Here is an 11,434-nt window from a genome sequence, read left to right as displayed (position 1 = left end):
AACTATTGAGCCCATGTGCTGCAACTACTGAAGCCCACGCACCTAGAGCCCATGCTCCACAACAAGAGAAGCCACGGCAATGGGAGCCCGCGCACTGCAACCAAGAGTAGCCCCCACTCACCACAGCTAAAAAGAAAGCCCGCGCACAGCAAAAAAGACCCAACACAGCCAATAAAATAATAAATAAATAAATAATAAATAAATTTATTTAAAAAAAAGGTATAAACGTCCAGTTATAAGATAAAAAGTCGTGAGGATGTAATGTACAGCATTGCAACTATAGTTAAAAATACTGTATTGCATATTCACATATTATTCAAATATGTATTGCATATTGCTGAGAGAGTAAATCTTAAAAGTTCTCATGACAAATTTTTTTTTGTAATTCTAATGTAAGGTGATGGATGTTAATTAGACTTATTGCAGTGATCATTTTGCAATATATACAAATATTGAATCATTATGTTGTGCACCTGAAACTATGAGGGTGAGTCAAAAATTATTTGCACTCTGGCTATAGAATTTATTTTAATTAACTTTTAGAAAAGACAAATACATCATTTTGCAACATGATGTCCTTGCTTTTCAATACACTTTGTGCATCTGTCAATAAGCTTTCGTATTCCCTCATTAAAAAATATTGTAGGCTGAACTGTGAGGCACGAATGCACTGCTGTCTACACTGCTTCCTCAGAAGCTAATCTTCGTCCTCATAGGGCTGCTTTCAGGGGACCAAAAAGGTGCAAGTCCAATGGAGCAAAATCAGGACTATAGGGAGGATGCTGTAACACCTCAAAACGAAGTTTTTGCGGAGTATCAGCAGCGTGGGCAGAAGTGTGCGGACGTGCACACCCTCAGACCACAAAAGACAAATCACTGCACACTGCTCTTCTTTCGTGCAAATCACGAGTGGGGCATCCATTTTTGCTCACACTGCAATTACAAATGAACTGATGTAACATGTTCACACCTGCACAGCAGTGACTGGGGAGACAGTAGTCTTGAACAGAAAGTGCTGATAAGACAGTGCGGCCAACGGAAGTTGTAGTATAACTGGAATGCAGATAATTTTTGACTCACCTGAGTAATATATCATTATATGTCAATTATACCTCAATTAAAATATTTTAAATATATATTTTTAAAATTTAATATGCATGCTGAGAGTATAGAGTTAATTATTATTACCCTCCTCCAGAACCTTATAATGCTTTTATTCTAATTACCTCCCTCCTGGCTTATATGTTATTTTTCTTAACTTCTTAGCTGTATAATTTTTTAAAAAATTTCACTGTATTGGACACCTCTTACACTCCATTACAGATCCTCTCAGTCTTATCTGTCTCTTTATATAGCCAGTACTATGGTGAACAGTTCTCTGTGAGCATTCACCAGGTCTACAGGGATACAAACCAATAATGCCTCAGGCTTGCCCTGGGGCATCTCCTGCTTTCTGCCCTGAGGCTTCTGTGTTGATGCCAAGGCATGGAATAGCATGGGAATATCATGGTGCACCTAGAAAGAATAAGGGGTGAGCAATCCTTGAGACTCTGACCAAGGGAGAGGAGAGAGTCAATGGATATGTGCATCCCCCCAACTCCCCCAGATAACATCCCCCCGAGGACTAATAGTCTTGACATGTACTTCCTATGGCTTCTCAAATGGTCTCCAGGGATGGAGCAACAAGAACTCTGTGGCGGTGGCCAACTTGGGAATCTTATTTCCCCGACCAGGGATCAAACCCACACCCCCTGCAGTGGAAGCACAGTCTCAACCACTGGACCACAAGGGAAGTCCCAGTAATGCAACCTTGAAAGAGTTCTCTCTCCTTCCATTCCTCACTCCTGTTCCCTGGGATCACACTTTCCAATAAGATCCTTGTGCTAAACCTTTGTCCCAGGCTCTGCCTCCTGCAGAATCTAGGCTAAGCCGTCCTCCTCTTATAAGTTATTATTCAGTCAACGACTTTACTCAAGGTTCCTCTTTTCCATCTCAGACTTTCCCCCTGGGGTCATTTTTCTTCATTTTAATGTTTAGAAAGTCCTTTACAGAGGATTTATTGGAGGTAAATCTCTGTCTGAAAATGCTTTATTTTACTCTTGTTCTAGAAAGAAAATTTGACTGCATATGCATTTTCTAGGTTAATAGTTCTTTTTTTCCCCTTTAAACATTCAGGCCTGTGGAGGAGATATGTGTGTGTGTGTGTGTGTGTGTGTGTGTGTGTGTGTGTGTGTGTGTGTGTGTGTGTGTATCATCATCTTCCAGGCTTTTTCTATTGAGCCAATTTTCATTCATTTTTAGGTAATGTATTTTTTTCTCTATGACTGTTTTTTCAAATCTTTTCTTTAGCTTTGATATTCTGCAGTATAGCTATGATGTGCTAAGCGTAGATTTCTTTTTACTTTTCTATTCGAGATTCCCTGGGCTTCCTGATTCTAAAGATGTGTATCTTTCGTTGATTCTGAAAAGTTCTCAGTTATTAATTCTTTAAATATTCTTTCCTCTTTTGTCCATGTACCCTCCTTCTCAAACTCTGTGGGACCTTCTAGTCTAACTCTATTCTCCACGTCTCTCAACCTCTCTTTCATATTTTACTTTTTTTTTTTTTTTTGGTCTCTCTGTGCTACAGTATGGGTAACTACTTCAGATTTATCTTCTAATTCATGATGTCTTTTTAAAGAATAAATTTATTTATTTTTTTATTTTTGGCTGCATCGAGTCTTCATTGCTGCATGAGGGCTTTCTCTAGTTGTGGCGGTGGGAGCTACTCTTCATTGCAGTGTGTGGGCTTCTCATTGCCGCAGCTTCTCTTGTTGCAGAGCACGGGCTCTAGGCATGTGGGCTTCAGTGGTTGCAGCACATGAGTTCAGTAGTTGTGACTCATGGGCTTAGTTGCTCAGCAGCATGTAAGATCTTCCCAGACAAGAGCTCAAACCCATGTCCCCTGCATTGGCAGGTGGATTCTTAACCACTGCACCACCAGGGAAGTGCCTATAATATCTTCCTTCAGCTGTGTCTTTTGTGTAACTTTTCTTCTGAATATTTAATTTCAATTTTTATATTACTCATTTGTAGACGTCTTATTTTGGTTCTTTTTAAAATCTGCCTAGTCAATTTTGATAGCCTTTGCTCTTAACTCGTGGTTTTAATTACCACCTTTATTTCTTAAACCACATTCAAGATTTATTTATATTCTGGGTCCAGTGATTCTTTTTTTGAAATCTTTGTGGATCTGATTCTATTCATTGTAGTTTCTGCTTGTTTGCTAATGTTTTTAAAAGAAGTTTTATTAAGATCCATTTTATATATCATAAAACTTACCCATTGGAGTATTCAGTAATTTTTGGTAAATTTAAGTGGTACAGACATCACCATAAATCAGTTTTAGAACATTGCTATCACCCTAATAAAATCCCCCGGCCCATTTACAGTGCATCCTCGTTGCCACTTCCAGCCCCAGACAACCACTAGTCTACATTCTGTCTCTATGCATTTGCCTTTTCTAGATTTTCATATTAATGGAATCATACAATATATGGTCTCATGTCTGGCTTCATCTTTTAACATAATGTTTTGAGGTTCCTCCATGGCGTAGCATAGTAGTTTGTTCCTTTTTATTGCTGAATCTGGCCGTTGTATGAGTGCATCACATTTGTTTATCTATTCACCAGTTGATGGGTATTTAAGTGGTTTTCAGGTTTCAACTCTTCTCAAAAATGCTGCTGTGAATGTACGCACACAAGTTTTGTGGGAGCATATGTTTTCATTCCTCTTAGATAGTTAACCAAGAAGTGGAACTTTTGGTTCCTAAGGAAATTTTTTGTTTAACTTTTTGAGAAACTGCCAAATGTTTTCCAAAGTGGTGCACCCCCTAACCTGCCTACATGACCTGAGCCACTGTTGTGGCTGGACTGGTCCCTGGGGTTCTTATTATGACTGCAGGATGCACCACAGCAACAACCATCAGGGAACTTTGAGAAAGCAAGTCCTGGAGGGTACATGGCATACCTGAGGGCCACATAGAGAGAGAGAGAGAGAGAGTCACAGAGAGAGAGACAGAGACAGAGAGAGACACACACAGAGACAGAGAGAAAATGAGAACCTGCAGTTTTGCGTTTATTAAGAGTTGAGAGTGGGATGCCTGGGGTTTTGCAGGTTCACTCTTCGTTGGTGAATTTAAAACCTAAGAGCATGGGCTCCCGCAGGAACCTGCAGCAACAGCAGACCTGGGGGTGCACCTGAGCAGGCGCTACCTGGGTGGTATATTGGGGAAGCCCAGTCCCCTCCAGATGCCCACCTTCTCACCCAACTGTGGCTTCACCAGGCACAAGGAGCATGGGATAGTGGCCACTCAGTTGCAGGTGAACGAGGTGCAGCTGGTGCTTCAGCAGCGTGACTACTGTGCTCACTACCTCATCGGGCTTCTCAGGTGTCATATTCCCCAACTTCCTGGGCTGCAAGCACAAGAGCATGACTGGGACTACTGCGAGCACCTGGACTATGGGAAGTGCAGAGAGGAGTTTGAGTCGAAGCCCTGGCTGCTCCAATGGCAGCAGGAGCAGGGGGAGGCAGGCATGGCCAGAGCCAGGGGCCTGGTGAGGTGGCCTGAGAGGTGGCCCTGTAGTGGACCTGCGTACCACTCCATGGATCAGTCAAGAAATAAAAGCCTCCAGGCCCCTCCACCCAAAATGAATGAATGAATGAATGAATCCGAAGAGCAGGAATTAGGGCATGAGGAGAAAAAAGCAGGAGCATTCAAGAGGTCAGGGTCACCCAGGGCTTTCTAAAAGGGGAACTTTGTGGTAGCGGAGTCCTGGTTCCTTATCTAGTTATTTAGCTGACAACATGTTTATTTGAGATGGATGACTTTGAAACGGGTGTCTTGGCAATGAAAAGCTTAATATCAGGCACTTGAATTACAATTAAAAAAAGCTTAATGTTGGGCACTTACAATACAACATCCTTGCTGACTTTATTATTGTATTAGTCAGCTAGGGCTGCCATTACAAAATACTGCAGACAAGGTGGCTTAAACAACAGATGCTTATTTTCTCACGGTTCTGAAGGTTAGAAGTTCATGATCAAGGTGTTGGCAAATTTGGTTTCTGGTGAGGGCTCTCTTCCTCACTTGTAGACAGCCACCTTCTTGTTGTGTTGTGTTGTGTTTTCACATGGCCTTTCCTCTTTGCTTACAGGAAAGAAAGATCTCTGGTGTCTCTTCTAAGGACACCAGTGCTATCAGAGTAGGGCCCTACCCTTATGACTTCATTTAACCTTAATTACCTCCCTAGAGGCCCTGTCTCCAAATACAGTGACATTGGGGGTTAGGTTTCAACATATGAATCTTGGGGGGACAAAATTCATTTCATAACATCCTGCCCTCTGGTCCCACCAAATTCATGTCCTTCTCACATGCAAAATACACTCATTCCATCCCAATAGCCCCAGAAGTTTTAACCTACTCCAGCATTAATTCCAAGTCCAAAGTCTCATTTAGACATCATCTAAATCAGGTATGGGTGAGATGTGAGGTATGACTTATTCTGAGGCAATATTTCTCTCCAGCTGTGAAGTTATGAAGAGGAAATAGCTTTGTCACGTAGGTTTGTGGTGGCAGTGGCAGCCCTGGTGATGGCTGAATCACCTTTGGGGTTATTCTTCCCTTTTCTTAAAGGATTAAGCATGTTGAATCACACTATTGTCCTGTCCTGTAGAATCCCAGAAGTCCAAAAGCCATCCTTTAGAAAACCTTCCTTTAATTCATTCAGTCTCTGTTCCCTTTGGTCCAAACTGGCAGCCTCTCTACTGGTATTCAATATAATCCTATTTTTGCTTCTAGCTTCTGCTGAGATGGCTGATTAACTCCACAGTTAATCATGGGTAATCTCCTAAAAGAGTGATTATCTAGCCACACCCTTGGGTGTTCTCTCCAGAACAAACTTTCTCACTTTTGCACTATAGGTAGGCTGAGAACTTCCCAAGTCTTCAAATTCTGGTTCTTTTTTGCTTAATCTCTCTTTCAATTTATCTTTCTCCTCTTGCATTTTGCTATAAGTAGGAAGGAGAGGCCAGATCATGCCTCAACAGTTTGCTTAGATATCTCCTCAGCTACATATCCAAGTTCATTGCTTGTGAGTTCTACCTTCCACAAAGCAGTAATGATTCAGCCAGTTCTTTGCCACTTGATAATAAGGATCACCTTTCCTCCACTTTCCAATAACACGTTCCTCATTTCAGTCTGAGACCTCAACAGAAGCACCTTTAATATTTATTTATTTATTTATTTATTTATTTATTTATTTATCGGCTACATTGGGTCTTTGTTGCTGCTCACAGGCTTTCTTTAGTTGCTGCGAGTGGGGCTATTCCATTGCGGTGCGTGGGCTTCTCAGTGTGTGGGCTTCTCAGTGTGGTGGCTTCTCTTGTTCTAGGCACTTGGGCTTCAGAAGTTGTGGCACACAGGCTCAGCAGTTGTGGCTCACTGGCTCTAGAGCACAGGCTCAGCAACTGTGGTGCAGGGGCTTAGTTGCTCCACAGCATGTGGGATCTTTCCAGACCAGGGATCGAACCCATGTCCTCTGAATTGGCAGGTGGATTCTTAACCACTGTGCCACCAGGGGAGTTCCTAACATCCATATTTCTACCAACAGTCCCTTCAAGGGAATCTAGGCTTTTTCTATCATGTACCTCAAATGTCTTCCAGTTACCCAGCTCCAAAACCATTTCCACATTTTTATGTATTTGTTACATTAGCACCCTACCTCATGGCACCAAAATCTGTATTGGTCAGTGTTCTCCAGTGAAACAGAATCATTAGGATATATATATATATGGCTTCCTACCAATGAATTCTAATATGAGATTATGTGATCATGGAGTTTGACAAATCCCAAGATCTTCAGTGGAGTTGCAGGAGAGTCAATGGTATAATTCTCGTCCAAATCCAAAGGCCTGAAAACCAGGAGAGCTGATGGTGGTGTTCCAGTCTGAAGGCTGGCAGACTTAAGACCCAGAAGAGCCAATGCTTTAGTTAGAGTCATAAGGCAGGAAAAAGCTGATGTTTCAGTTCAACAGCAGTCAGGTGAGAAAAATTCTCTTATTCCAGATAGGGTAAGTCTTCTTTTCCTAGTTAGGCCTTCAATTGATTGGATGAGGCCGCCTACATTAGAGAGGGCAATCTGTTTTACCCAGTCTCCCAATTCAAATGTTAATTTTATCCAAAACACCCTCCCAGAAACACTCAGAATAATGTTTGACCAAATATCTGGGTACCTATTGGCTCAGTCAAATTGATACAGTTATTATCTGTCCTATTTATTACAGCCATTCTAGTGGGTGTGAAATATCTTGTGGGGTTTTTTTCTTTTTGTTTACATTTCCATAATGACTAACAGTGTTGAGCACATTTTCATGTGCTTTTTACCCATTCGTATATCTTCTTTGGTGAAAGATCAGTTCATATCTGCTGCCATTTAAAAAACTGATTGTTTAGCTTCTTATTGAGCCTAATGTGTATTTTTAAAATTTAATTTAAACAAAACAAAACAAGACAACGCAACAAATGATCAAAACAGTTCACCCATTTTATTGACCCTAATGTGTTTTGTGATTTCTTTTTTCTTGTGAGTTCCTGTGTGGGAATTTTGACAGCCAGGTGGAGTGTGTATTTCTCCTGGGAGGATCTATATTTACTTCTGCCTGGAACCCAGGGGTAGTATAGATGTAGGTCCAATTTCAATTAAATCCTCCCTGTAGTTTCTAGGCCAAACAGGTAATGTCATTTTCTGCCATTAATCTTGCTGTGGTTCTGGTGACTTTATTTTCACAACAACAACAACAACTGAGGATTTATGGTCAGAATGGAAATACTTATTGGGACAAAGGGCCAGACTCTTTGACATCATTACTGCCTGGGAAAATCCAGATTGTACACAGTGACAGGGCCATCCTCACCCTGAATTTTAAAGCCTGGCAAGGCCAAGTGGACAGAATTTGGTGTTATGAAAATAACATCTGTAATTTAATTTTAAATACTTTGAACAGTATTAAATATGTGTGTGCTATTTTTAATAGACATACTAGGGATGGTTAATTAACAACTTAAAGTACCCTGTAGGGGAATAGAGGTGTATTAACTTTTGAAAGCTTCTAAGCAGATGTCCGCACTGCAGACAGCTTCAACTATTTTTATTTCCAATCAACACTGAGACTATGTGGATCTTCCTTTGGTGAAATAACTAGTATTCATTATGTGTGGACTGGCTAGAAATATTGTACAGGGTATTTCTATATCCTGGCTACTCTTGCATGACATGATATAGAAATCTAGGGAACCCAATGTGTATACCCTTTGTAATGGTGCTCTTGGTTTAGATTCCAAAACTGACAGCTTCAAAAAACTACCTGAGAATTGCTGTTGTAAAAAGCTGCTGAAATATTGTTTCGTAGGTATGGAATGAATCTTTCATGCAAGGTTTGGTCAGAGTACCTACAAGGACAGGGAACTGGGATTTGCCAAGGTTACAAAACAGTTTGTGGGACTATTTTTGAGTGCATTTGCTACTAAATGTTTGCATGGGCTATGGAATTCAGTATACATGTTATTATAACATAACATTGTAAAGTAGGAAGGTTGGGAGGTAGAAGAACTTACATATAATGCTAAACAACATCTACAAAGACGGAAGGGGTATCCTGCCAATTAGATTCTTGGTTTGGAAATTCTCCTGCTCCAATAATTTTCAAACTCTATTCTGATTTGGGAAGGAGAGGGGAGTCCTTGAATGTATGGATAAAAACAAGGTATGAGATATCTGAGGCTTGGAAGACCCTTTTCTAGCCCTATTCCATATACAGTGTTTGCGTGTCTCTTCAGCATCAGCCAAGGTCTCTGGAACCAACCACCTCAGAAAACTTGGGGTTGCAGAGGGGTGCAGTCATTGGCCAAAATGATTGGAGAGGGAGAGAAATCTTTACTTGTTTGGAAAATATACCGTAGTTGCAGAGTTAACCACCAATGCTTTTACATAGCTTGAAGAAAGCTCTTCTCAGCTCACAAATGCAGGTATCAAAAATAATAAGGATAGGCAACATTTATTGCAGGCCATCTCCTTGGGCCAAGTATGTTACACACAACATCTGATTAATGTATGTACATTTCCATACAACCCTATGAATGGATGATTTTCTTCCTATTTTATATATAAGGACACTGAGGCTTAGAGATCACATAATTAGGTGTTCAAATGTAAACTCAAGCTCTTTCCTATTCACCACCCATATCCTTATATACTCTAACTGGGAAGGATGGGGCAAGTCGATTTCTACAATACATGAACGTGTAAGCTAACTCTGTTTACAGGAGTTGCCCACAGCAAAGGAGTCGGGATCTTAAAAACGTAACACATGTTAATGCTTAGGTTCACTCCTAACTTCTGCACCCCCATTTGGAACACCCCTTTGGGATGAACCTCTTGGTAAAGCGAGGTTGCGGGACTGGGAGAGGGAGGAGCTGTTTGCAGAAGAGCCAATGAGACGGCTGGCTCTTGTGAGCGGCACATCGTTTGGCCAATGGGTTCAGCCCCTGAGGCCCCGCGAGAGGACGGGAACTTGGGGTCTGGAGCCTGTGGGCCTGTGGCGTGGTGGGAGCATTGAGCGCAGGGTTCTCTTGAGGACGCGCCTCGCTGCGGGAGGGCTTGTGCGCTGGCGAAAGGTCGAGGCGCAGCTTTGGACGGCTAGGGACTCCCGGGTCGCTCCGCTACAGGCCAGGTGCTCTTTCGCTTAAGCTCTTGCTGGTGAACGGGGGTCGCTCTGGCCCAGTTGGCCTCTCCTCAGTCCTCTCCCTCCCTCCCCCCGGGGGAGGCGCGGGGGGGGGCTGTGGGCCTCTGGGTGGAGCTTGGGCCGGGGGCGGGGGCGGAAAGTCGTTATTTGAGAGGCGGGGTGTGTGAGAGGAACACAGGACGACGACGACGACGACGACGACGACGACGACGACGACGACGACGTGGGCAGGTAGTGCCCAGGGAGGGAGGGGACGGGGCGGAGTGGGCGTGAGTGTTACTCGCACTGAAAGACTGGGCAGGACCCCAGCGGAGTTTTGGTTTGAGGAATGATGCTTTCTCCAGCGTGGAAGGAGCTTAGGCCTTGCCTTCAGGAGCCTCCTTTCTGGTTAGGCCCAGTCATAGGCCCTAGCCCGGAGCTTGCACCTAGAGGGGTGGGGAACGTAGGCCTCGCCTGTCCTGGGACTCTTCCGGGTTGGACTTTATCGTTAGCCAGCTATCAGCTAACTAATTAAAGGAGAAAATCCACATTAAGGGAGGGCCTGAATCTGTAGAAGTGATGGTGGAGGTGGGGGGGGGGGGGGATGGAGAAAGAAGAGGATTCCAGAAGTCCTGTAATTGGTAGGTGTTATAGTGCCTCTCAGTGTGTACTAGTTAGGCTACTGATTGTTCTGGTTTTTTCCAGGGGTGGTGAGAAGGTGTGAGCGAAGAGACCAGGGTAACTGAAAAAGTGTTTAAACGAAGGGGAGAACTGTAGTAGCTTTTGAGGAAGGGAGGCATATTCTCCCATGTTAGAGTAAAAGATAATAGTTTATTTAAAATTTTTTTGCCAGATCCTGAACTACCTTCACCTGTAGTTGACTTAGGAATTGGTGTCACTCTTTTCTTTATATGCATGGCCTGATTTCTCTGTAGCTAATACTTAAGACAGGTTTGCAAAAGTTAAGAAGAGGCTTGCTTGTTGATTACAGAAGATTCTTTAGGGATAGGCATGAGACAGGACAATGAAGGGAGCCTCTGAAAGAAGGAGTCTATAGATTATAAAGTGATCTTGAAGAGATTTAGTGAGTCTGAAACTTGAGGAGTGAGAATAGCATGATCCCTGGTTACCTTGAGGGGCGGGGAGGTGTTAAATGTCACCCGTGATACTCAGCCAGAATCATAGGCTCAAACGAGAAGGGTCTGTACCCTGGAGACCTCAGTTCAGGTAGAGTTTGAAAGAAGAGGTTTATAGAAAGGAATTAGATAAAGTTTCAGAGACCACACTAAGGAATCAAGGAGGAAATGGAATAATTTAATGTGAAAATAGACTGGAAAAAAATTAGAACTCTGGTAGAAGAAAGAGAGGACCAAAACAAAGCAAAACTCATGAATATTAATTGACAGAATAAGTTTATGATATGGCTGTGTTAACTATAAACTTATTTATAAAGCAAAATCATTCCCATATATAAAAAGTGCTTCCTTCTACAACTGGTAGTTAACTTACAGGACTGAGTTCTCTAAGAGGCTGTTTGGGTAGAAAATAGAAGTAAATTCAGGGAGGGCTTGGCCTTTAAGAGATTGCTGATTGAGAGTGTTTGAATATTCTGGGCTAAATAGAAGTTTTTGATGTGAATATAATAGGGGAGGCTGGTTGCATCACTGATCTGATC

The 11,434-nt window shown here is 42.4% G+C and overlaps 1 protein-coding gene across 1 annotated transcript; it reads left to right on the top strand.

The window, feature by feature from the left end:
* Positions 1-4,289: 4,289 nt before the first annotated feature.
* Positions 4,290-10,015, top strand: LOC130844355 (NADH dehydrogenase [ubiquinone] 1 beta subcomplex subunit 7-like). The gene is made up of 2 exons (XM_057720644.1): positions 4,290-4,595; positions 9,959-10,015. Exons 1-2 carry the CDS (start codon positions 4,290-4,292, stop codon positions 10,013-10,015), a joined length of 363 nt encoding a protein of 120 aa, XP_057576627.1.
* The last annotated feature ends 1,419 nt before the right edge of the window (positions 10,016-11,434 follow it).

The sequence above is a fragment of the Hippopotamus amphibius genome, chromosome 2 (assembly GCF_030028045.1).
Source record: "Hippopotamus amphibius kiboko isolate mHipAmp2 chromosome 2, mHipAmp2.hap2, whole genome shotgun sequence".
Classification (NCBI taxonomy): Eukaryota; Metazoa; Chordata; class Mammalia; order Artiodactyla; family Hippopotamidae; genus Hippopotamus; species Hippopotamus amphibius.
The sequence above is the reverse complement of the archived record's forward strand: the minus strand, read 5'-3'. Positions and strand labels throughout refer to the sequence as shown.

Excerpts from the sequence above, each read along its gene's own strand:
- LOC130844355 (XM_057720644.1), top strand. The coding sequence starts at position 4,290 with ATGCCCACCTTCTCACCCAACTGTGGCTTCACCAGGCACAAGGAGCAT. Across the intron at positions 4,596-9,958 it reads TGGCCAGAGCCAGGGGCCTG|GACGACGACGACGACGACGA; the intron begins GTGAGGTGGCCT and ends AGAGGAACACAG.